The sequence below is a fragment of the Notechis scutatus genome, chromosome 5 (genome assembly GCF_049901735.1).
Source record: "Notechis scutatus isolate UNSWTSFEM ecotype Mainland chromosome 5, rNotScu1.2, whole genome shotgun sequence".
Taxonomy (NCBI): domain Eukaryota; kingdom Metazoa; phylum Chordata; class Lepidosauria; order Squamata; family Elapidae; genus Notechis; species Notechis scutatus.
In genome coordinates this window covers 8,607,021-8,634,428 of record NC_142013.1, presented here as the reverse complement: position 1 = coordinate 8,634,428, position 27,408 = coordinate 8,607,021, and the positions used below count along the sequence as shown (strand labels likewise).

The following is a 27,408-nucleotide window of genomic DNA, read 5'->3' as shown; positions in this document are numbered from 1 at the left end:
TGAATACAAGTGTTCAAAAGAAGCCATTTTAAGATTAAAAATTATACATGCTATTCCAATTTATTTTTATTTAATCATCAAATTACACATTCACATTTTCTTCTGGGCAAGTAGCTTATCTTACATGTTATCTGTAACATCTCTCTCTCAGCCCAATCAATCTTATAGGGTTGTTGGTGGGGAGGGAGGAGGGAGTTGGAGTAATAAGTGCCATATATTGCATGTATTACATTTGAGTTGCTTGAAAAAAATAGAATATAAATATATAGAAAATAGAACTGTGCCTCTTATTTTGGGTATCTTCCCAAATATATTGAGAAGCTGATTCCATAGTGCAACTATTAACACAGCTACATCTTTTCTTTCAAGTTCATATGGAAGCTTCAAAACATTTTAAGTTACTTTCATAAATACGTTGCATTTCTGTAAAGTCCTTATCCCTGCTTCCTGATATTTTTTGACAAAATGCACAACTTTCAGAAAAACTGGAGGAGGGAATGAAATAAACCTGACCAGTCCAATCAGTTTGTTTCTACATGCCAATTCATATTAAAATAAAACTCTGTCCTTCACATTCATTCCTACAAAAGAAAACTAAATGCTGGAGCCTGTATACATTATAGACTAATTTATATGTGTGTGTGTGTGTGTGTGTGTGTGTGTGGTTTTTTAAGTCATAAAGGGAAAAAGACATGAGTGGAACCTTGCTAGAATTATGGTAAGCCTGATTCAGTTACAATATCTGACTTTTCAAATAACACAATGTTTTCAAGCAAGTTTTGATCGTTAAAATTAGCTACTTGAAAATAATGAAGCCCACATTTGAAGGAGCTGTTGGTAGAATGCTGCATAAAACAATGTTCTCTTTATCTTATCAAATCTCTCTCATGCACCAACTTTTATCTGTTTTGTTCACAAACATACAAAATAGCAAATATCTATTTAACACAGAGGAAGTTCTCCAGCTTTCAAACACCAAAAGTAAAATATTTTTTTCAAACGTACAAAAATATTTTTTATTTTTAAAAAAAGGATTTTTTTAAAAAGGACAATGCTACCAAATCAAATGTAACCATCTCTAAGTTCAGCTGTTGACAGAAGGAAAGATTACTCTGAAAGCATTTCAGCAGGTAAGAAATTATTATGGCAAAAAAGCAGTATGAGTCTCAGGAAGCCGTAATTTATCGAAGTCTGTCCCAGCGCCAAATGCTGGCATCATCACACACAGCTATAAGGATACTACTGTCTCTGCTAAAGCTGGTTTGTCGGATAGCAGCAGCGCACTTTGGATGAGTAAGAGTTGTGCACCTATTAAAGAAATTAAAGTGTTAATTTTCTTTGTAAGAAAGAAAGCATCTTGGACAACGTAGGAAAGGAGGTAAATGTTTTAAACTTCGTTTTAAAAAGTCATCATCCCACCTCACTGAATACTATGCCCACACATCAAGATCTAATGAAGTTTAAAAAATGGATCCTAGTTAAATAACTTCAGACTAAAGAAATGGATTCTTTCAAAAAGAAATATTTCTCCAGGCTAAAAAAAAAAGCTGATGCAAGAAAGAATTGGGGGATGGGAAATACTTCTACCTTGTTATTTCTGTAATCTAGGCTTAAATTTTTGGAGTTGTGATAAAGGTATGCTCTGGTAAATGACCATGAGAGGCTTACATCAGGTAAATTTATGCCATCTATATAAAGGTACAGGTTCTGAAAATCCTTAATTTGTTACAGGCATGTTAGAAAATCATGAAGTGCTGGTTTTTAATCTGTCAAATATTTGTTTAGAAATTCAGATGCAATAGCCAAAATATACTGTATATTCCCATGCATTCATGAAGCCCATTCACTAATTTAAACATATGTAAAAGGTGAAAAATCATGAACAAAATCCCATTCCCATTTTACATATGCATAAAATGCATTACGTATGCATGTATAAAACTGTTTCAATTTAATGGTGCCTTGCTTTAACAGACATCGTTCCCCTCCGTCAACTCATGTCAATTCCCTCCATCAACTCTGTCAACAATGAGAGTTCACTGTACATTCTTAATTGGAAATCAAAGGGAGATCATACATAAATTAAGTTATTAAGGGGTCCAATAGGTGCCTGTATCCCAGTTATTTTATAGTGGTAATCCTAACCCTAACCCTTTCATTTTCAAACAAAAGGCATACCACTTAATATTTCCAACTGCAATTTTAAACATTACACTATCCCCACTATCCTGTCAGAGCTGAAGCAGCTTCTTGGATGAGAAGCAAAACATCTTCAAAAGAAAAAACAAGAAAGTCCAGTTGCTTCTTGAAAAAAGCACCTTTGGGGCAACCATGACCTGGGTGATTGAGAATCTCTACTTTTAAACATTACAATTTAAAAGGTTTACGTGCATGCTTCACAGTGCTTACAAGAACTGGAACAGTACCAAAGATTTATACATACTTACTTTGCTTTATGCGGATCTTCTACTTCTAAGTCCCATACGTAGAGTTTGCCAACTTGATTGCCCAATGCCAGCATCTGGAAAATACATGCAGTCAATCCTGTACCACAGACACAAGGGTCAAAGGATCTAAAATGCATTGTTCAATATCACAGCCTACTACCATGGGTTAGAGATGTTGTAATTCATATTCACCTCAACAAACATATATTCAAACCCTTCCTATTCAGGCAACTCAAGAAATGCCTGGAGCTTAATTCCTGCCCCAATTAAATTGTTCAAGCTGTATACTACATTTTAGTAATAGAATCATCATTCCACATTTGTAAGCATTTTAGGGTAATGGCTTTCTCCATGGTCCTGAACTAAGGTTTAGTAATGTACAGTTAGTTCTCAACTAACCATCTTTCATTTAGTGACCAAAGTTATAGCGGCACTGAAAAAAGTGACCTATGACCATTTTCCACACAACCGTTGCAGCATCTCCATGGTCACATGATCAAAATTTGCATGTATTTATGACAGTTGCAGTGTTCCTGGGGTTATGTGATCACCTTTCGCGACCTTCTGACATAGTCAATGGGAAGGCCAAATGCTCTTAAAACTCGTATTGATAACTAACTGCAGTGATTCACTGAACTGTGGCAAGATAGGATTGTAAAATGGGGCAAAAACCTACGTCTTGCTTAACATAAATTTTGAGCTCAACAACTTTGAACTCTGGTGCCAGGGAAGACTCCTGCAAGACCCTTGGACTGCAAGGCGATCAAACCGGCCAGTCCTAGAGATCAACCCTGACTGCTCTTCAGAAGACCAGATCCTGAAGATGAAACTCAAAGACTCTGGCCACCTAATGAGAAGGAAGGACTCCCTGGAGAAGAGCCTCATGCTGAGAATGATTGAGGGCAAAAGAAGAAGGGGACGGCAGAGAATGAGGTAGCTGAATGGAGTCACTGAATCAGTCGGTGTGAGCTTAAATGGACTCCAGAAGATGGTAGAGGACAGGAAGGCCTGGAGGAACGTTGTCCATGGCATTGCGATGGGTCGGACACGACTTTGCAACTAACAACAACAAATGGACAGTCTGTATGAATGAAATTTATGCTGATGCTCTCTCTTCTTCTCTAGCAAGGCTATAAGAATAAAATACCACTGAATATTTTTTTATGGAAGTAATTCATAAAACCCTACACCATTGTGGTTTAGGTCACTCTTCCCATTTAGTCATCTCCAAATGTGAAGACTACTGCCTTGAAAATTGTAGCTTAACACATCTGTAACACGCCACATTGCGTAAGAGTCTGCAAAGTGAAGAAGCCGTTGTAATTAACACCACTTTTGGGGTGTGAATATAGAGTTAAGTTACAGAGGCAGTTTGGTCTAGTGGTTCAGGCACTAGACTAGGAATGAGGAAGCCCGAGTTCTAGATCTGCCTTGAGCATGGAAACTGGCTGGGTGACTTTGGGCCAATCACTCTCTCTCGTCCTACGAGTGAAGCAATGGCAAACTGCTTACAAATAGTGTTGCCAAGGAAGCTGTAGAAACTTGTGAAGGCTGACTCTCAAAGGCTTCAATTATATAAAACTAGGTCATCGTGTACTAATAAGGCCATAGCTTGCTACAGCCAAGCATGTTCTCTATTAAGAACATGTGTAGATTCTCAACTGTAGAAACCATTTACATTGTGTGTGTTCTTTAAAAAAAAAAAAAAGTTTGGAAACCTCTAGCATTCTTCATTCCAGAAAAATTCCATTCCCGTCATGAAAATGTACTGTACTAAGCTTTCTTTTCCATAGTGGAAATACTCATAGTCATCCAAGAGACTGAATTCTTCACGTTAGAAATACATTGGAAACCACAGGATTGGCACAACAGCAAGCACTGCTGACTGGTGAGAATGAAGTCTGACTGAATTATCTCTTGTCTGTGTCCAGTTACCTCTTGAAAAAGCACCTTTGGGATATCTGCCCTGTTGACTTACTGTTCTCATTCCATTGCCGATATTATTTTTATTAAACACTTGAATTGCTTTTCCTGTTTCCCAGAAAAATAACCTGAATTACATCAATGAAGTTAAAATGATCCCTCCTGCAACTCGCATTTGGCCCTTGCTTGGCCTCTCATACCTTCCTGCAGCATCCCCGTGTTCCTTACCTGTGGCTCTCACTGCTTTCCGCTTAACAACTGTGCGTCTCAGGGTTATGATGGCGATTAGGATGGCTTGGATTTCCGTTGCTATGTGAAGCGGTCACGTGACACCCCAGTCCCAATGACCATCGTAACCTGAAGGCTACCTTTAGTTTCTCATTCACCCGTATCGCCCAGAGGCATTCGGTAACACACCATCTAATCATGACAGGTTCAAAAAACTTGGAAGTTTGTCTTTTCTTCTCCAGGACCATGGCACATTACAGTTGATGGACGCCATCACTCACCCCATTTCTCCGATTCAGCGTTAATCCTTATACATTAGATGGGCTGTTTAATCCCCACGAACCCTTCATACACTCAAGCTGCTTCACAATACCTTACTGTCAATTAAAAAATACTTATTTGGTCTTTTTAGTTGCCAGCAGAAAAGGAGTGGGAGAAAGTAGTGCATTCCTGAAATGCTTCAGATAATTGCTAGGCAGCCGAAGCTGTTGGCGCGCAAGATTATTACTGGAGAGCATGATTGATGACTCTTGGCTATGGATGTGTCCCATTGGAGAATATACATCCAGGGGGTGGGGGGAAGACCAGGGTCAAGGGAAAAATGAATGGTGTGTCTTAGTGTTGGCTGCATCCAGGTAATGCCGACATGGTCACTCCTAATAAATCATTTTTTTTTTACTTTGAGAGATGCGGCTAGAGACTTGATTTGAATGGAGGTGGATCTGTCGGAGCCCTGGGTTGCTCCTTATACAGATAGTTCTCGACTTACAACAGTTTGTTTAGTGACTGTTCAAAGTGAACCGTTCAACTTGTGCAAAACCCACATAACTGGTTTATACCAATCTGAACAATGTGCACCTGTTCACACGTTCCACATTCCGTTTTTAAAATATAGGTAGTCCTCAACTTAAAACAGTTCGTTTAGTGACCAAAGTTACAATGGTACTGAAAAAAGTGACACTTTTCACACTTATGACTGTTGCAGCATCTCCATGGTCACATTATTGAAATTCAGGCGCAGCTGACTCATATTTATGACGGTCGCAATGTCCCAGGGTCATGTGATCACCTTTTGTGACCTTCTGACCAGCAAAGGCAATGAGGGAGCCAGATTCACATCCCCACCGTGTTACCCATGTTAACAAGTGCAATGATTCACTTAACAGTTGTGGCAAGAAAGGTCATACAGTGGGGCAAAACTCACTTAACAAATGTTTCGCTTAGCAACAGAAATCTGGGGCTCAATTGTGCTCGCAAGTTGAGGACTACTTGTATTATTCTACTGCTCAATCGTATATGATTTTTACCTTTTGCCAGAAATCCATAGAAAACCTCATATACCAAATATCACATTGGCTATAATCAAATCGCCCTAAAATGGTCACATTTGACTCGCTGGGCTTAATTTTATCTATGTTGTCTTCCATTTTGCCTGGTTTCCAGCATACAATGGCATTTTCACAAGACTGCAGAAAGAAATAGGGAGGAAAAAGGCAATATTAGTGACAAAAACGTTCTCACTAACACAAACTGCAGCTAAGATGAAATGTTTAACCTAATATTATGTTGACAACTGTGTTTTATTTTGGAAAGAAATAACAACAGGGCATGGATCTATACAATTTATTTACCTCAGACGGTAAACTGTTTTTAAGCTGCCTTCTAGATATTAAAACATGCATAATGAAAACCAAACAAAAGTAATTTTGAAAAGCAAGAAACACCTTGGAAAGGATCAGATCACCCAGCCATCTCACACAGTCTACATAATTTCTATGTATGTCTCTTGTAGAGAAGTCAGGAAAATGAATCTTTTGAGAAACAAAGGGCCTGCAGACAAAAGAAGGGAGACATAAAAAAACAGGAAAAATTGGGAGAAGAGGTCTGCACTGAATGCAACAATTATTGGTATGTTTAAATACAATTATTATTGGTCTCTGATTAAACACAGTACATACAGATAGTCCTCAACTTACAACAGTTCATTTAGTGACCATTCAAAGTTACAATGGCACTGTGAAAAAATGGCTTTCACCCTTACAACTGTTGCAGCATCCCCATGATCCCCTTATCGAAATTCAGATGTTGGCAACTGACTCATATTTATGATGGTTGCAGTGTGCCGAGGTCATGTGATCGTCTTCTGATAAAGTCAGTCAGGAAGCCAGATTCCCTTAGCAATCGTGTTACTAACTTCACAACTGCAGTGATTCACTTAACAACTTTGGCAAGGAAGATTGTAAAATGGGGCAAAAATCACTTAACAACTCTCGCTTATCAACAAAAATGTTGAGCTCAATTGTGGTCGTATGTCAAGAACTACCTGTAATGTATAAAAACAAGGCAAACATTGGTGCAATTCCTCTTATGCCCCAGGTTCGGTGATGCTATTCTAGTTTCTTGAATATCTAAAAAAAGTGATACGTCAGAAGAAACGTATAAGTAAGTTGAATGCACTAGCAATGAAATACTTAAGTGATCTTCAGGAAGCGGTTAAGGACTTTAAAAAACAAAAGGTAATGTAAAGTACGTGGTAGAAATAAGGATACTTGGAAATGACGAAAAGGCATGGAGAGACATAATGAATGGTATTGATAAATTAGTCTTTTGTCTTTTTTTCCCCTTATTTTTTTCCACAACTTCTTACTCCTTTTCTGTCTCTGCGTAACACTCCTTGCCCCAAATGGCAACACGCAATGTATATATATTTATACATGGAATACAGTTTCCTTTACGTGTGAGCTAAGGAATTGATTTAAGGATTAAACGAAAGTATGAAAACCACATTATTTTTGCTGGTTTTTAATGCTGATATTGACTTATAAAGCTTTGCCCTTTTCAGTGTTTCAGTAAGGACATTTCTATAAAAATTCTACAAAAGGTGACATACAACCAAATAAAATGAAATACAGATGCAAATGTCTGAATCCTACGCACATCATACTAGTATAAATCCATTGAATTCTCCTCCGATTCCCCAACAACCACCACCCTGTAAGAAACGTTGAGCAGAGAGACAGTGTTTGATCCAGATCAAACCAATGTACTTCTGTGGCTGTCATTGGATAAGAACTGTGGGCGTCCTTACTCCTAATCCAGCCCCTTAACCTGGGGTGGGCTGCTGGGGGTTCGCGAGAGCCCCTAGCTAAGATTCTGTGCAGTTCAGAGAACCCCCAAATCTCACTCCTGGCTGGCCCCGCCCCGCCCACCCCTCTCCCCCCAGGAGTCCCCACGCAGCCCGTTTTGGATGCAGGTAAGTGCAGAGCGCATGCAGAGGCTTAGGGAGGGCAAAAAATGGGCCTCCCGGAAGTTCAGGAAGGCCGGAAATGGGCCTGTTTCCGTCTTCCAGAGAGTCTCCGGAGCCCGGGGAGGCCATTTTCGCCCTCCCAAGGCTCCAGGAAAGTCTCCGGAGCCCAGGGAGGGCAAAAATGACGCCCGCCCCCCCCACCTGGCATGGTGTAGGAGGCCAACTAGGCCACACCCACCATGGCCACACCACCCAGCAACCAGGCAGAGAACCCTTTGCTAAAAGTTTTGAAGCCCACCCCTGCCCTTAACCATTACACCACATGGACTCTTAGTTTTGATATTAACTCGTTGCTAAATCCATGCACCTACCAGTTTTAGGTTGGAGGATACATGATTTCCTAAGGAGACTTTGAGACTCAAAAGGGAAGCATAACACTGGGTTCTTACCTATTCGTTTTATTGGGATTGTACTCATAGGATTCTTTGATGGCATTTATCATTCTCTTTGAATTGATTCGCCAGAGCTTTAGAGAGTGATCCATGCCACAGGACATTATCTTTTCCCCAAGCAGGTCATAATCCTGTATACAAAACACACAAAATCACAGCTTTTAAGTTTTGCATCTAAAATGCAAAGCAAAGCAAAAACAGCACCTCCGAAAACACTCTCCTCTCCAAATAAACCTGATCACAAAGTGTTCGTAATTGTTTTTAAGTTTTCTAAAGTTTATAAAGTTTGATTTTCAGTAGAAAAAACAAGGTCAAAGTGATTTCCAAAAGAGTTTCTCAAACCACATAACAATATTGGACTTACAGCACTTAAAACTTCATCTCTGTGTCCTTCGACCCCTCCAAATATCGCAACCAAAGTGTCTGTCTGAATGTTCCATAATCGGAGCGCATGATCTAGTAAAATACAAGAAACCAGATTAGATTGTGCAACCCATACGTAACTCACCATTAACATATTCCTCATTTATAACTACTGTACATATTATAGTGAACTACATCAAAGATTACTTAGAGATGACAGAGAGATATAAATGCTTAATGAAAAGAAATAGGCCCAGATCTCACATGAGGTTTCAAGCATCTATGCTGCCAAAGAGCTTCCATCTAAGGGGGGGTGGGGTGTCTCTTCAGGCTTATTTAATAACCGTAGTTTACTTCTTTAAAAAAAAACAACTTCAGTGGTATAAATCTTCAGTGCAGCTACAAGAAGAAAGCATCTGTTATCTCTTGGAAAATAAAGCAAGCTTTTCAATAATTTCAAGTTTGACTTTGAAAAAAAAAAGTATCATTTGCTGTAACCACACAAGATTCAAGGCTGTAGTTTGAGTCTATCTTATTTCACTAGCCTAAAGGACAGCAACCGACAGCTCTCCTGATATTGCAGAATGCATATCCCAGCATCCCTCAGCAGTGACCCTGCTTCCTAGAAAAATGTAAATAAGCAACATCTGGAGTAGCCTTGCAGAACATGTGGTCTGCTGGTGGGGGTTTTAAAAACATCAATAAATTCACTGCCACCCCCAAAGATGCACTAATGAGTGCCTCTAATACCTCAAGGCCCCACCACTGCCAGAGCCCCAGCGTTCCTGCCATTACCCTAGCCACCAACCAAACTGATTGGAGTGCCAGGTATTCTTCTGTGGCTCATAGTGACTTTTCATTTACCAATGTGGCCTTTTCTCTTTTAACAAGCTGTGCAGGCCTAGAATAACGTTTGTGTAATAAACCATAGTCTGCCCATAGCTCACAATAGGAAACAAAATAATAAACATTAAAGGGTAACATTGTTTTCTTGTGCCTTGTGATCAGGAAATCCACATTCTTTGTAAACTGATAAATTTCAAACTGTCTTTTAACTGTTGCTGATCTTTGTAGTGTTATTAAACTACTTTGTAGTGTTATTAAACTATAGGGTAATTAAACTAAGGGTTATTAAACCAGAACAAAGTAGAAGTGGGACATATCTATGTCAAATGAGAAAACATTCTTTCAACAATTTCACACTTTCAGTATAATGAACCTGGCAGTCAATTACATTTTAAAACCCTGAGGTACCCAATAATCTTGCAATACAATCTTTTATTGGATTAAACTAATTTCAAAGTCATCAGAAACATACTGTTCTTGAAAATCCTTAACCAATGTTTTGTTACAACTGAATCTTCTGTTTTCTCAAGTTCTAGCCAATAATAAATCTCTCTCTTAGCAGCACTCTTTATAAAACAATGGATAATATGCTTTTTCTAATACAGTCTCTATCCACCATTAAAGGTTTATAACTTTTTAACATGATGCTTCGTTCATTTCAGAGCCATCCTTGTTCTTCTTCTTGCTGGTACAAAAAAAGGCCACTAATACAGTATATTACTAATAAAAACTGTTAAAAAAATGTATTCTTCTACCTTTGCTAACAGACAAAAGAAGATTTGGATCCCTTGGGTGAAATTTCAATTCATTTATTGCATTTCCGTGGCCCACATAGTGCTGCAATAAAATTCAGAGATTAGTTTCCTTGATGCAACACACAATCCTGATGTATCCCATGCCAGAATTTTAATGCAACTAGACCAGTACAGATAGTCCTTGATTTGTGATTGTTCAAAGTTATGACAGGTTTCCCTGGAGATACTTATGACCTGGTTCGGAAGTGCCAATAGTCACCCACACACACACACACACACACACATTGGACACTCAACAACAGGCCTGAATTTACAGTTGTTTGCAGCATCCCAGTCACATGACCACATCTTAACAAATGATTTGCCAAGAACCAGTACATACTTCAGCAAAAATGGCCCATAGTAAACCATTGGTTCACTTAATGATTGTGGTAACTACTTTAACAGCGCTTCAAAAAAGGTATAAAATAGGGTCAGTCATGACTATCACAAATTATGACATTATTACACTGCACAAGTCAAAAAGAGGGCTGCGAAAATATTTACAGACCCCTCACATCCCAGACATAAACTGTTTCAACTCCTTCCCTCAAAACGACCCTATAGAGCCCTGCACACCAGAACTAGACACAAGGAGTTTTTTCCCAAATGCCATCCCTCTGCTAAACAAATAATTCCCTCAACACTGTCCAACTATTTACAAAGTCTGCACTACTATTACTATTAATCTTCTCATCACTCCTTATCACTCATTCCCTCCCACTTGTGACTGTATGACTGTAACTTTGTCGCTTGTATCCCAATTATTTTTATTGACTGTTTCCTAATATGATTTCATTGCTTATTGTACCCTATGGTTATTATTAAGTGTTGTACCTCATGATTCTTGACGAATGTATCTTTTCATGTACACTGAGAGCATTTGCACCAAGACAAATTCTTTGCGTGTCCAATCACACTTGGCCAATAAAGAATTCTATTCTATTCTATTCTATTCTATTCTATTCTATTCTATTCTGGTCGTAACTCAAGGATTATCTGTAATTAATCTTTAAGTGTTTAAGACAGGATTATTTCACAGATTTTCCTGGAGAGGCTGAACTTCTTTGCATGCTAAGCATGACCTCTCTGGTCCCCATCTCACCCTACATATTTTCTACTTAGATGCCAGAGGCAATATTTGAACCTCATATTTACCTCTGGGATCAACTCACCTTTATACACTGCATCGTAATGGGGTTAATTATTCGAATAATGCCTCGGGAGCCAGCCACTGCCAGAAGAGGATGGCTTGTATTGCTGTCGTAAGTCCACGCACAAGTATAAAAGTTTTCATCTGCCTGAAGCATATAGTTAAGTACAATGCACACAACTGCAGACTTTCCACCGACAGGGATAGAAAAATGCTTGCACAATTTAAGACACTCATTTGGGAAAAGTGGCAATTTAAAAAGTATGTTAGGGATAGTTTATTCCTTCAACCGTTTGCACAAATGATTGGCCATTTGACATAAAAATCAGTTACGAGCCAAAGGACGATTATGTTCAGTATGTGCAGCAGCCATTAAAATATTAACAGCCCACAGCTCTACAGCAGCTTTCTCTGGCTTAGTTCTCTCTAGATGTTTTTGGAGAACATTTCCCATAAATTCCTTGCATAGTTACTGACTCGCTGCAAGGACACCAGATGGAGGAGGCTATTCCAGGGAGCTAAAAGGGGAGGCAGAGGAGTCCATATGAGGTCAAGGGAATGGATAAAATCTGGAGGCAGCAGAGGCTAGAAATTGCAAAACAGCTATTCAACCGCTCCCTTGGTGTCATTTCAATCCTTCTGAAACCTGTTTCTCTAAATCGCAGTCCTGATCCCGTCCTTGACTATAGCTCCTACTAGCCGTGCTTCCACTCTCAGGACTCTGAAATACAGAGGGGTTCATCACATACTCCAATCTACGGTGTTAGTTTTTAGGCCAGCCTTTCCCAATTTGGGAAATTGACATGCAGATCTTAAGCTCCCACAATTACACCTGGCACAGCAACTCTGCATGGAATAACAGAGTTGGAAGGGACCTCTGTCTTCTATTCCAGCTTTCCCCAACTTTTCTGGGTTGGCAGCCCGGGGGGGGGGGGGGCAAGGGGGGAATGGTTTTGGGCAAGGGGGCAGGTATATGCAGGGGTAGGATTCATTTTTTTAAACAACTGGTTCTGTGGGTGTGGCTTAGTTGGTGGGCGTGGCTTGGTGGTCATGTGACTGGCTGGGCATGGCCAACTCAACATCACTCACATCGAGGCATGCATCTGCTCACCTGGCCTCTCGTGACTGTAGGGATGCTACAACAGTCGTAAGTGTGAAAAACGGTCATAAGTCACTTTTTTCAGTGCCACTGTAACTTTGAATGGTCACTCCACACAAGCAAAGTACCAGCAAAGGAAGGGAAAAAAATCTCCAGAGAGGTTCCAGAGACAGGAAGTCTAGTCCTGCCAAGAATGTAAAAAGGGTTAATGGAGAGGCAGTTTCTGTAAGCAACACCAGAATGTTTCCTTCCTGCCTTCCTTACAGGATTAGGCCAATAATTTCTTCTAACAACCGTTTCTCCGAACTGCTTAGAATGTTAACAACCGGTTCTAGCAAACAGGTGCGAACCTGTAGAATCCCACCCCTGGGTGTATGCATATACATACACAGCTTCACTTGTGTGAGCAGTCGGTGTGCACGCCTGCCACTCGCACAAGTGCTGGCACCTGCAGCTTGCATGAGTGGGGCTGTGAGCGCCAGCACAGTGGCCGGCTACTCTTAAGGCCCAGTTGCAAATAGGCCGTGTCCCAGTAGTGTGCCTTGGCCCACAGGTTGGGGACCCGTGTTCTGGTTCAACCTCTTGTTCAAGCAGGAACCCTATACTCATAATGGTGAACCTATGGCATGCATGTGGAAGTGGCACGCAGAGCAATCTTCACCGGCACACAAGCCGTTGCCCCGAAGCAGGTCCACTGTACATGCACGCACGGCGCACGCCCAACTGATCATCAGGTAGCTGCCATGCATGTGCGGGGGGGGGGCACAGGAGATGCATGTGTATGTGCAGTAAGGCACAGGGCGCACAGGGACTTCACATGCGTATGCGCAGAAACACACAGTGCGTGTGGGGGTCATGTGCGCATTCACAGGGCGTGCCCATGTGCATTGCCTTATGGGTGTTGGCACTTTTGGCATGCGAGGACGAAAAGGTTAGCCATCACTGCCCTACACCATTTGAGACAGGTTCCTGACTCAAGTGCTGTTTTCTTAAAAAACAAACAAACAAATAAATCAGCACTAAGTTAAAAAAAATCCAGAGATAAAAAAGAACTTTAAGGAGGAAATGACAACATGGAAAGTACTGCACAAAATAGTTAGGACATCAGCCTCCTGTGTTGTAACGACCTGGGTAATGGGCTGTGTGATGACCTTCTGAGTTCTATTGTTTTGACATCATGGGTCTTGTGCTGTAATCTCCTGGGTCGTTACCCAGGTCGTTACAACACAGGAGGCTGATAGACACACAGCCAATACCTCAGCCACACATGTCCTTACGAAAAAGCCAGCCAATCTGCAAACATCAACTCCATCAACCAATCAAGAAATTACAACACAGCCAACCTCCCCACCAGTTTCTAGGGAGGTTGGCTTTGCTCGCACAAGCACAAAGCCGAAAGCACCAGCCTGAAGATGGCGAATGGGACCTCATCGAAACGTCGCCAAGATACACTCAATCTTACACGGGAAAAGACCCGAACACACCAAGACATATACACACACATGCGCGCACACACACTTACATATATGGCAAAGCATTCAAAATACTTAAATAGCATCCTGAATATAGAACAAGTGATATAGCATATTTCTGATTGTTTATATACCCTTTTTTTTTTTTTTTTTTTTTTTAAAACAAGTTTTATTAAAAGTTTCAACAGCAAACAAATCATTACATATTAAATCTTTCCCTGTCTTTCTACAATAATTTCCCCAATATTCTCATAAAACACAAACAAACACAAACAAACATAAAAAAATCTTTTAGTAAAGTACCTTGGCCCCAGTTACCTCTCTTTGCATGGTCAAAAATAATAGCACATATCACTCTTCACATTTCTATCTTATTTAATCCATCTTAATTAAATCATTAAATTTGTATCTTTTGCCCATTCATTATCCCTCTATCTCTTCTTATAATAAAAAGAATTTCTCCTGAAATCACTAATCAGAGTATGATGCCTTTCTATCCTCCCCCTAAGTTAGTAAAATTAACATTCAGCATAACAAATACCCAATTTGGTTCTGCTTGGTACATTCTATCCACCAAAAATGTTTAAATACATTGTATCCTCCTTTTCTTCGATATTTTATTACATTTTAAAAATCAATCATTATTAAAAACTTCAACATTTTAATTTTTATTAAATCTTAAACCATTCTAATTTACTATTTCAAATATAAATGTTACAATACCATCTTCTGTACCTTAGCAGAATCTTTCTTACAGAAATTTATATTTCATCCTTTGTCTCTAAAAAAATCCCTCTTCTCCCATCCAATTTTAAAGCTTTGAGGCTTTTCTCCGCCTTTCCCCTTTCTTTCTTCCCCCACCAAATCTTCCTACCCCCTTCTTCTTCTAACCTCTGCCTTGCTGGGATCCCTTCTCTGTTGTGTTCCTTTTCTCTCTTGTTTATTATCATTATATTTACTTTGCATCATATTTTTCTCTTTCTCAAATGTTTTTTTAAATCTTAAGTCTTTCATTTTCCTTGCTCTCTTCCTTCCTTCTTCCTTAGATAAGTTTTGGGATTCAATGAAGATGGCGTCTTCGCCTCTCTTCCTTGTTGTTCTTCTTCCGTTTCCATCTGTTCCATTGTCTGTTGGTAATTGACCAGCGCCATTTCTAGAAATAGAAAAGCTTTTTCCATGCCATCTTTGCAGGCTGCTTTTGTTTGCTCATATTCATCCCTCAGGTCTTCAAAAAGGAAAGCCATTATAAATAAATCTTTTCTTTTCTTTATTCCTCTTTCTTCTTACACCAACCAAATATTCCGAGAGAAAGGCAAAACAATCCCAAAATCCACAATCCTCAATAAATCCAAGCAAGCCAAAATTCCCCCTTCCTCTTCCAGGGGTGGTATCAAACAAATAAAAAAAAGAATCCAAATCTATATTTTAAAGCCTTATTAAGATTATATTTCTGTCCTCGAGTCTTCAAGGCATCTCCTCCAACAAGATCCAAATTTATATATTTTCTTTATCCTCTCCCTTCCGGCTTAATTCCGTCGGGAGGGAGAGAGTAAACTTTCCTTCAGCACCTCAAAATAGCCGCTTTTTTTTCTTGTGGAAGAAATCATCAGAAAACCATCTTTTCCAGGAATTAAATTAGATAAATCTCAAAGCCCTGGGTCGACTCAAGAAGAACTTTCACTTTCAATAACTTTCTCTTCTTCCTCCTGCGCATACTTGCCCGGCTGTCAACTTCTTTGTGGCGGCCATTACGGACCGCCGCTGCACCGTCCTGGTAACAGGGGGTTCTGCCGGCCAGGAGGGGGTCTGCAACACCCCAAACCCTTCCTCCGGATCCCCTTACCTTCAGCTACCCTGCAGGGCAGCCTTGCTCCGCACCCGTCCGGGTCGGAGCCCCAAAACGGCTAGCGCGGCAGGATCGCGCAGCTTCGCGAATCCCTACCGCTCGCGGCCGACAAACCGGAGCTTTTCCTGATTGTTTATATACCCTTATCACTACTAAAGTCTACAGAACCTAATGAAATGACCCTTTCTTCCAGGTGGTTTCAGAGAGTGTGATGTGCTCAAAACCACCCTAGGAGACCATACCAGGAAACTACAGTGATGCTGTCATCAATCCCTTTGGAACCACAACTGATGCAAAGGAAACTATGCGTCATGGAAAAATGAGAAAAGGGGACAAAAGGGGGAAAGAAAACCGACATCATTATGCAGTTGGGCCTAATAAGCAATAAGATCCAAAATCCCATAGGACAGAACATTTTACTTCACCCCCTCTGGAGATTTTTTTTTTAAATCAACAGATCTTGTGAAAAAGATTTTAAAAAGAGAGAAATATGTCTCCCCAAAAACAATTCTAGAAATGTATGTAATAAAGGATACATCAGCATCCACATACGATTGTAATAACCGTATTTCTCCTTGGGAATGGCATTCATATAAAGTTACCTGCAGATGGACACAAAACGCAAGAGGTTAAAGCGAAGCCCTTCCATACCAAAGTTGAAAACTTTGAAGTTAACTTTTCTCAGCAACAGGAAGGAAATAAACAGTACACAAACAGCTTAATTTAAACAGGCCCACAATGTCATAGGCCCAGCCATAATCTATTTCACCTGTTGCAGATCTGCTTCGGCTCTATCAATGTAATCTTGAATATCTATGCGTGTATAGATGCATATGTTTAACAACAGATACAATATAAGTCTTGGAGGAGCCAAGCAAACCTATGATCCTGCAAAATTATATCATACAGTATAATAAAAAACACAGAAAATCAACTAAAACAAGACAGCCAATTTGGTCTAGCGTAGGGATCGGCAACCTTAAACACTCAAAGAGCCATTTGGACCCGTTTCCCACAGAAAACACTGGGAGCCACAAAGGTCCTAACAGGAAGCCCCCCTGTTCAATTCTGGAGCCAATCGGAAGTCCGGTGCCCCCACCATAGAGTCTCCTCCTAGTGCGGCGTCCTTTTACCTCTACCTGTCCTAACCAAAAGCCCTATCAATTGTGGAGCCGACTGGAAAACCTGCCCCTTGCCATAGAGTCTCCTCCTGGCACGCCGTGCTCCCCCCCCCAAAAAAAAAACCTGGAAGCTCCTCTCAAAATTGTGGTGCTGCAGCAGAGGGACAAAGTGCCTCATGAGGCTCCAGAGCTGCGGGTTGCTGACTCCTGGTCTAGCGGTTAAAACACCAGATACATTTGCTGCCTTGAGTTACTTGTAAAAATAATTTTAAAAGATGGGATTCAAATAAAAAACAAGTCACAATTCAATCAGCTTATTTTTAAACTCAGGTGAAATTCTCTGCTTCCCACATCCCAAGTGGAACGAAGTCCACTGCTTTTCATTTAAAAGCCTATGCTTCCGAGGCACATAGCATAGGCTTCAGGCAGCAACCTACTGCTGCCTCAACTCATCACAAGTTCCAAGAGTCAACTCATAAATTCAAAAGCACTGTTCAACTTTCCCCAAAAAAACGGCACTCTATAATCTTCAAAAGTGGGACAGCAGACCCCCAGGAAGCAAAAAGAAAAGAAGCTGTGGAGTTTGTTGTGCTCTCTGAGCTTGGTTGTTTCCTTGCAGATGTTTCATTACCTAACCAGGTAACATTACTGCAAGTGAGTGTGGGGTTTGCTGCTAGCTGATGTTACCTAGCTGAGTAATGAAACATCTGCAAGCACACAATTGTTCTCAGAGAGTACCAAGTTCCACCCTAAGCTATAGATAATCTATTATATTGGAAAGAAAGATGCCCAAAATGAGTTTTAAGAAGCTGCTTACTCGGTTGCTGCCAACAGTGGCAAATACCAGAGGATCGCCTTCCTTGCTGTGCCAATTAAACTGCACCCCAAATAACGGTTGGCTGTGATCCTCCTGAAAAGGAAACCGCAAGACAAGTTCAAACCATAGCATTTCATCCAGCATTAAAACCAGTTCAGCAGGGACATAAATAGGCTTAACAAAATTGTTGTACAGGTTATAACCATTTTTTTGTTGTTGAGCTATCACCATTTTTCAGGAACCCTTCAAAATGATGACAGTGCAGAACAAGGGGGACTTATGACCAGTCCTTGGTGTCTGGCTGTTGCAATGTCGCAATTACGTCATTGTCATGAGCTGCGGCCACATGATTACCATTTGTGACCTTTCCTGTTGGCTTCCCACAAAGTCCTGTAAGTCGCTCCTACTACATTTTCTCCCAAGAAGTCCCACTATGGAGTACTGGATCCCAAGGACTTCATACTCCATAGTATACTTCCGCCCATTCCTGCTCCGTAACTGCTCCCATTGGCCTTCCCACACTCCTTATTGTCCGTCTTTGCCCTTCACAGGCTTGTTTACCCTGAGTAGTGTTTCCCTGCAGTACCCATCATCAACCCTGCCCTTCCATCCACAGCTCTTTCCCACTGGCCTGCTTGTACAGGACTCCCGTCACACGAGGACCTCCCTTAACAACCTGTGTGGTGTCTGGGTTATGACGGCAACCAGGACTCCTGGGATTGCGTCATTTCAAGTCATACTTTAAAACCACATTTCTTAGTGACCGAAATTCATTTTCTGATCTCTTTTTTAACAACATTCAATAATATAAAAAAGATACCTCATCCCACGAATGGCATGAATGGCCTAATAGTGAACGGCCACATATAGTTACAAAATGACTAATCTACCGAAGTAAAAACTTGTGAGCCCTTCCCCAAAGTGTTAAGATGGAAAGGTATATTATCAGAGGGAGAACGCTAGAATTTGCTTTCCTCCCAGACACCCGTCAAATCATCTTTAGATCTGAATCCAGAGGCAGGAAGATTTTGGTTGTCTCTGGGGCATTTGGCAATATTAACAAATGTGTCCCGAGCATAAAATGGTCAAAAAGTCATGGCTAATCATCCACTGGCTCTTACACTGATGTACACTTATTCCTAAAAAGCTGGAAGCATTCCCACTACTTCTAAATGTTAGGGCTTGATAACCATCAATTAATACCGATATTCACAAACAAAGGACCTCTATCAATTTCCACCGTTCTCCAACTTAACAGCTTTTATAAAACAGTGCCTAAATTGCACTTCTTACACCATTTGGACGTACTTCAAATTTAAATAAAGAACTAGTGGCAGTCAATGCAACTGATAGAATAGCATCATGCCCTGCAAGAACTTAAGCACTTAACATTTTTTTTAGGAATTTCCTTCCAATGGAGGAGGAAGTAATTAAGAAAACAATGGAATGTGCAGAAATGAGTAATTAACATTAGCAATTAAAGAGCAGGAAAAGGAGTATTATAAGATATGGGATTTATTTTATCAATGATTAGATAGAAAAGTAGGAAATTAAAGTATAACATAATAGTTATGATATGTTACAGTTGATCATCTCTAAATAAGTTATACCATGAATAAAAATTAGTAAGAACTGACATTTGCTCTTAAAGATAATATGGAATTGAAATTAAAATCTAAAGATGATATAATAACAATATATTATAATATAATATGATATGAAAAGTTGATCAATACAAAATTTAAGAGGAAAAGGCAATAGATATTGTGCACAAGATATATGTACCAAACCGACACACTGTATAACTGAAAGGTTTTATTTGTTGTCTTGTGTGTTTGTTGTAAAAAATAAAAAACTTTTTATTTTTTAAAAAAAACATTTTTAGGAATTTCCAAACCATTCCATTACTATTCTCATTACAAAACCACAACTTTTTTGTGCCGCTAATATCAGTAGTATACCTTATGACCACTGCATGAAGCACCTTGCCTATATTTATCAATGTAGATGTCTGCGTGTCTGATATTCACAAAATAGATACTTTTCCCCCTGTTGTATAATCCATGTAGCCTTCAGGACAAGCTTGTCTCGGTTCAGCAGCTAAGCAGGGTTAAGTTTAGGTTTGTACAAACAGCCCATGGCTTACTAGCATTCATTTAGTGACCGTTTAAAGTTACAGTGGCACTGGGACTTCCGCTTTGAGCCTCTTCACGGATAGACCGAAACCGCGATCGTGCACGGTTTTGGTCCATGCTCGCCACTGAAGCGCCCCAAGCCGGCTGGTTTTGGGGCTAAGCCACTCTGTAGAGGTGGTGAAGAGGGGGGAGACTGCCAGCAGGGTTGAGGAGAGCCGCATCTCTCCTCCTCAGCTGGCCATTACTCCCTTTCCCGAAGGCAGCTGCAGCGGTGGTCAGAAATGGCCACCTCAAAGAAGAACTCGACCGGAAAAGAATGTGCAGGACGAAGATAAGAAGACAAAGTTTTGGTTGACCGGGTTAAACTGCAAAAGCAACAACTAAGGTACCCTGGAATTTAAACTCAAAATAAAGTAACATTGTTCCCAAAGAAGACTTTGAAACAGCGAAGGAGAGAGAAAAGGGAAAGGATTTGGTTTTTTTTCTTCTCTCCCTTTCCCTATACTGACAGCTAAGAGATTTAAATAAGAAATTGGAAAAAAAAAATCCACTTTGACATCAATGGGCGTATAAGCTGAAAATAAAATGTCAATGGGATAATAAAGATTTCTGGATTCTTAAAAGCTTTTAAAAGCAGGAAAGGAGAGAAAAAGAATAAAAGGGCAGGATCTGGAAAAAAGGGAGGAGACTGCCTGGAATTAAAAGGAATTTACAGTAAAACCTCAACAAGACTTCTAAAAGATACATTTTAACTGAAACTTGGCAACAAAATAGTAGAACCCCAGGAAGAGAAAGTAAAAAAAAGAAGCATGAAGAAACAGTTTGGGAATATTTGGATTATTTGGTGATCTCTGGATTTTTGGTTATTGCATTTGAATGACTAAAATCAATCGGGTGGTTGTTTAAAAGTGTTTAAAATGGCACTACTTATAGAAGAACTGAAAATGGAACTTAAAAAGTACAAAGAAGATGCACCAGAAGGGAGAGGTTCTTTTGGCTTCGTATTTCAATTCTTAGAAATGGAGATCTGGAACTATGAGAAACAACAAGAAATGCCTGCAGAACAAGAAGATTGGGACAAAGAAGAAGCCATCTTGTTCATTAAACAAGTAATTTTATGTGGGGGGAAAAAGGAAAGTGGGGGAAAGAGAATGAAAAGTTTAAGATTTGAAAAAACAACCAAGAAAAGGAAGAATAGTTTGAAAAATGTATAATATTAGAAAGCAACAGAAGAGGGGAATACAGAAGAGAGAATTAGAAGTAGAGAGACAAGGGGGTAAAAAGGGAAGGGAGAAGAAGAGAGGGAAGAAGGAAAGGAAAAGAAGTTATAAAGGACAGAAACAAGATATGGAGAAACAGGGCCTATTTAGAGATAATGGGTAAAATTTTAATTGAAAAAGGGATTCTGCAAAGGTACATAAGATAGTATTGTTATATTAGAAATAGAAATAATTTTAGAAAATATGAAACAATGTATGATTAAAATGATGGATAAAGTAGTTATTGTAATCTAGTGAAATAAAACGACTGAGATAATCGAATTAGGAAAGGATGGGAACATTTTAATTATTTAATGTTTTATAAAATATAAGGGAAGAAATAGGGGAAAATATAAAATTAATTACAGAAAGCTTATAAGTGTTCCCAAGGAAGTATGATATTTAATTGAAAAGAAATGTTAAAGTTGTTAAGATTTTAATGAATATTAATGATAGAACTGAATTGGAATGGAATGAGTGTTTTAATTACATATATTTATAATCACTTTTTAAGAATATAGTGTGTATTTTAAGAATGTACCAAGCAGAATTCAATTGGAAGTTATGTATTATATTGAATGTTATAACCTCAAGGTATATATTGAAGCTTAAATAAGAGTTGAATGGATAAAATTAAAAGATATAAAGGTGTCATACTCCAATTAGTAACTACAGGAGAAAATTTGTTTAATGAGAAAAGAAAATATGAAATTGAAACAGGACAGACAAAAGTATACATATAATGATTTAAATTGAGATAATTAAAATAAAATTGAGAAAATTAAGAGAAAAACTATGTAGAAAATGTAAAACAGTAATAAGATATGGAATAGAACATAAAAGTGAGCATGAAATTGAGTTTGTGTCTGTATGAAGAAGTGTAACCCGGGACCATGCTATTTTCAAAAAAAGATGTTTTATTTGTATTATGTTTTTTTGTGTGTGTGAAAACCCAAATAAAATTTTCAAAAAAATAAAATAAATAAAGTTACAGTGGCACTGAAAAACTACTTACATTTTTGTATGTTAAGTTTGCTTGCAAACAATCATGACAGCATTCCCCAAGTCATGTGACCAAAATTCAGGCGCTTGGCAACCAGCATGTATTTATGATGATTTCAGCATCCTGGAGTCGTGACACTCAGTAAGGGAAGCTAGATTTGCTGAACAAGCACCTGATTCAGTTAATTGCAATTATTTGCTTAACAGCCCTAACAAGAAAGGTTATAAACTTGGGTGTAACTCGCTTAACAACCACCTTGTTTAGCAACAAAATTTATGGTTTCAATTGTGGTCATAAGTCAAGGACTAATAGTATTTGGATGAAAGACAACTAGGGGATAACAAGGTAGCAGCCTTTTTTTGGGACAAAGAAAAGCAGTAGTGAGCCAATTCCAAACTCTATAGATATGTTCCTGAAATGCCAGAGCCAAAGTCATCTTTAGGGCATTTTAATATTATATAAAAAAAATTAGGTAGCATTTCAGAAACAGGAAGGAAAGGTTTAAGAAAAAGAGGCTAAAATGAAAAGAGTGGGTGCTGAATTCAACAACTGAGTCTAGAAACAACTCCAGAATCTGTTTTGATTAAATATCTTTTATCCAAAATAAAAACAACTGCTTTAGCTTTTGTATTGTGAATGGGGGCTATGCTTCTACAGTCCTCTCTAAGAGCATGTCATGAAGTTTAAACTCAAGTTGTAATGTTCAGCTACTGTTCTTAGCCATTGCCCAAAAAGAAAGTGCACCCTTCAATTTCCTGTCAACAGCTAAAATACAATTTCCTGTTGTTCCAGTTATATCTAGGTATGCCTCCCGTAACAGTAAGTGCATCTGAACTTGTAACAAAGATATTAAAAAAAACTATGAAAAGAGACGGATTTTCTGAAAATGTAACAATAATGTGCAACAACTAACTTTAGTATGTGGGAGGATGTATCTTGAACAATCTTATTATCTCACAAAGAGAATGCACTATGAGTACACTAAAAAATTTTTTAAAGATTTTCCTAATTTTGGGAACAAGAAACTGCTTTCTACCAAGTCGGACCAGTATACATTTTAAGGAGGTATGGGAGAATCAAAGCCCTGTTTTGTGGAGATAAGGCTGACCCTCTGAAGTGACTTTCTGTTCATTTGTTTCCAAGATTGCCTGTCATCCAGAAAAGAAGCTCAATATGGAACTTTTCAAGAGAGCTTTGGCAAGATCTGATGCTGTACATTACTTTTGAGCTTTTACCTGTCTCAGGATTTTTGTATTTATTGTGTTTTTATATCTTGTTAACCATCAAAATATATTGTGGCATACAAATTTGATTAAAAAAATAAAGAATATTTAATCAGGCATCAGCAAACACCATGGAATACTTAAGCCTGGAAATACCTTGAGGCTGTTCACACACTTAAATGAATATTTGCATTTCTTTGACTTCCATTTTCCTTTTCCCCAACTTTTCCTTCCTGGAGCATTCGGAGTGTTCGTAGGAGTATCAGGGCGTTCAGTATTAGTACCGCTCTCTATACTAACAGCATCGTCCTGGAAACAAAAAACAAGATGCATTTCATAACTAACCAAAACCAGCAACAGCAATGTCTGAATTGCAAAAATTTTCAAGAATGATTGGAAAAAGACAAGTTTCTGAATAGTTTAGCTAAGAGCATTCTACAAACACCAGATATTCAGCCTTTTATAATCCTACTTGGGCACTTATAAACAAACAACTAAAAATAATAATGTACCCAGTAGGGACTAGCGTGTTTGCAAAATAGGCACTTTTTGTTTTAATTTTATAAAACTGTCATTATGGCACGTGGAAGTTTAAGCAATAAATTCTAACATCTTTTTCAGACTCTGGGCACCGAGCTTTGGTAGAAAATAAAAACAATGGATGGCTTTGCTAGAAAATATGCAGCAAGAAAGAAAAACTAGGCAAAAGATTTCCTTTTTTAAAATATATTTTAGGAGAAAATATTTGAGGGAGATTCGTTACGCTGATAAAAGTGCTCTTTTTAATTAGTGATGCCCTTGTGGTGGGCAGTGTTTTTCAAACTAGGCAAATTTGAGATGTCGGACTTCAATTCCCAGAATTCCCCAGCCAACATGGAAGGCTAGGGAATACTGGGGGGTTAAACTGTACACATCTTCAAATTGCCAAGTTTGAAAAACACGGATGGTGAGTCACACTTGTTCATGAGCAAAACTAGCACATCTTACATTGTATTCTTAAAATTCTCAGTTGTGTCAACCAATTAAAAAAACTTCAGAATCCTTCTGGAAAGAGGAAGAAAAAGAACACTTTAGAGAAGAAAATCTATAATCTTAGGTAACCTCACACAAGAAAAACTGCTCTTCCTGAATCCTTCTCAATATTGGTCAATAAATTGGTTTGACTGGGTGGCTAAACTCTCACTAGGACAGAAACCCTCTGTCTGGCCAGTGCTACCTCTGAATTCAAGAATGACCATTTATGCTTGAATATTCTGACAATAGAATAGAGACAAATTAAGAAGCTTATCACTGACATGTTTATTTTCTATTTCAATAATTTAATTTTGACATAGTCTTATTACCTATGAAAATAATATCTATTATCAGGGAATGCCCATTGTCCCCACGTGATAAGGATTATATTTCAACATACCTGATGGAGCACAGCTAGTCCCTTTCCAAACTGGTGCTTCCAGACCCATCATCCCCAATCACCACATGCAAATGATTATAGGAACTGCAACTCTACCTTTAACGTCCACAGTCAAGATACAAGTAATCCTCAACTTACAACCTCAACTGAGCCCAAAATTTATGTTGTTGAGAAATGTGTTAAATGAGTTTTGCCCCATTTTATGACTTTGCCTGCTACATTTGTTAAGTGAATTGCTGCAGTTGTTGAATTAGTAAGCCGGTTAAGTGAATCTGGCTTCCCCATTGGCTTTGCTTGTCAGAAGGTTGCAAAAAGTGATCACATGACTCCGGAACACTGCAACCGTCATAAATATGAACCAGATGACGAGTTTGATCACATGACCATGGGGATGCTGCAATGGTTGTAACTGTGAAAAATGGTCATAAGTCACTTTTTTCAGAGCCGTTTTAACTCATCACTAAATGAACTGTTGTAAATCAAGGACTACCTGTATTTGAGGAATGGGATTAGAGTTGCACTTTAACTCTGCAATCATATCATCCCCAGATTATATAAAAAGGCTGGGGACGATAGGATTACAGTTCCACCTCTTTTTCCAGCCCTATCATTCCCAGCCAACAAAACAAGGCTAGGAATGATGGGGTGTATAGTTCCACCTTCTCTTTCCAACCCTATCAACCCCACCAAACACAATAAGGCTGGGAATGATAGGATTACATTTCCATCTTCTCTTTCTAGCCCTATCATCCCCACAATCCCATCACAAGGCTGGGAATGATGGGATTTACTGATCAACCTCCTCTTTCCAATCCTATCAACCCCACCAACACAATGAGGCTGGGAATGATGGGATTACACTTCCATCTTCTCTTTCCAGCCCTATCATCCCCAGCCAACATAACAAGGCTGGGAATGATGGGATTACAATCCCGCCTTCTCTTTCCAGCCCTATCAACCCCACAATCCCATCACAAGGCTGGGGATAATGAAGTTGGAAGTCCCTTTTTCCCTCTCCTGGTCTATCATCCCCATAGCTGGGGGCGGGAATGACGGGAATTGGCAGCCCCATCTCTCTGAGGGGCTAGAGGGGCTGTCCCCAGCACCCACCCACCCACCCACCCATGGTTGCTAGGAGACGCGCTAGGCCCGGGCCTCGACCACCTTCGACCTTCCCAAGGAGGCCGGGAAGGCGAAAAGCCCCGTGGCGGCGGCCATCCGACTTTCTCGCCGGGGCCGCTCACATTTTCGTCTCCCGAGAGGTCACCGGGGTTGCTGTTCTCGTCGCTGCTGAGCTTCTGCTTCTTGGTCGGCATCTCTGTTGCCGCCGCCGCCGCTGCCGCCGTTGTTTCGGGCGCCTCGTTTCTCCCGCCGGTTCCACGCCTCCTCTCAGACATCTTCCCCGCCTCTCCCGCCTGACCGTAAAGTGCGGACGAGGACCGCGCCGAGGCAAGAAGACCTGCCGGGCGAGCTAGTACGGTGGTTCTTACGGTGGCCGTAAAGCGCAAACGGCTTTCGCATCTTCTGCCGTCGCAAAATCAACCCCACTCTCCCCCAATCCCACCCCTAAAAATAAGAAGCCACGCCGTCGGAAAATGGCCAAAGCGGCCCCCGTGCGCAGGCGCAGCGACCGCAAGTTGGCGAGCCGCCAAGTGTCCCCGTTCCTGATTTTTTTTTTTTCTTCCCCCAATTTAGGTTTTGGGGGACGGGCTGCTTTCAAAGAAAGCGTTTATTTGGGGGCTCAGAAAGAACAAACCCTGTATTTGTCAGTTTTAGGAACTGATTTTTGGAAGGAATGTTTAAAAAAGCATGCAAACCTTAGGATAGGGATAAGGATAAATAGAATAGGAATAGAATAGGAATAGGAATACAGGTGAAACTCGAAAAATTAGAATATCATGCAAAAGTTCATTTATTTCAGTAGAGTTTCATCTGTAAAATAGAATAGAATTAAAATAGAAAAATAGAATAGAATAGAATAGAATAGAATAGAACAGAATAATGAATAGAATGGGAATAGGGAATAGGATAGAATCGAATAGGAATAAGAATCGAATAGAAAATAGAATTGGGAATAAAATAGGAATAGGGGATAGAATAGAATAGGAATTAGAATAGAATAGAAAAGAGAATAGAGAATAGAATAGGAATAGGGGATAGAATAGAATAGGAATAGAATAGAAATAGAAAATAGAATAAAATAGAATAGGAAACAGAATGGAGAATATAATAGGAATAGGGAATAGGATAGGATAGAATAGGAATAAGAATAGAATAAAAATAGAATAGAAAATAGAATAGGAATAAGGAAGAGAATAGAATAGGAATTAGAATAGAGAATAGAATAGGAATAGGGAATAGGATAGACTAGGAATAAGAATAGAATAGAGAATAGAATAGGAATAGGGAATAGGATAGACTAGGAATAAGAATATAATAGAAAATAGAATAGAATAGAAAATAGAATAGAATAAAATAGAATAGGGAACAGAATAGAGAATAGAATAGAAATAGGGAACAGGATAGAATAGGAATTAGAATAGAATAGAATTCTTTATTGGCCAAT

At 39.4% G+C, this 27,408-nt stretch overlaps 1 protein-coding gene across 1 annotated transcript; it reads right to left on the bottom strand.

Moving 5' to 3' along the window:
- Nucleotides 1-57: 57 nt before the first annotated feature.
- On the bottom strand, nt 58-26,476 carry EED (embryonic ectoderm development). Its single transcript, XM_026680482.2, has 12 exons — nt 26,087-26,476; nt 23,585-23,737; nt 17,809-17,901; nt 16,407-16,472; nt 11,476-11,601; nt 10,262-10,343; nt 8,662-8,753; nt 8,295-8,428; nt 6,323-6,428; nt 5,906-6,064; nt 2,448-2,521; nt 58-1,308 (listed from the first exon to the last, which is right to left on the bottom strand). Exons 1-12 carry the CDS (start codon nt 26,237-26,239, stop codon nt 1,182-1,184), a joined length of 1,365 nt encoding a protein of 454 aa, XP_026536267.2. The 5' UTR covers nt 26,240-26,476; the 3' UTR covers nt 58-1,181.
- Between the last annotated feature and the right edge of the window lie 932 nt (nt 26,477-27,408).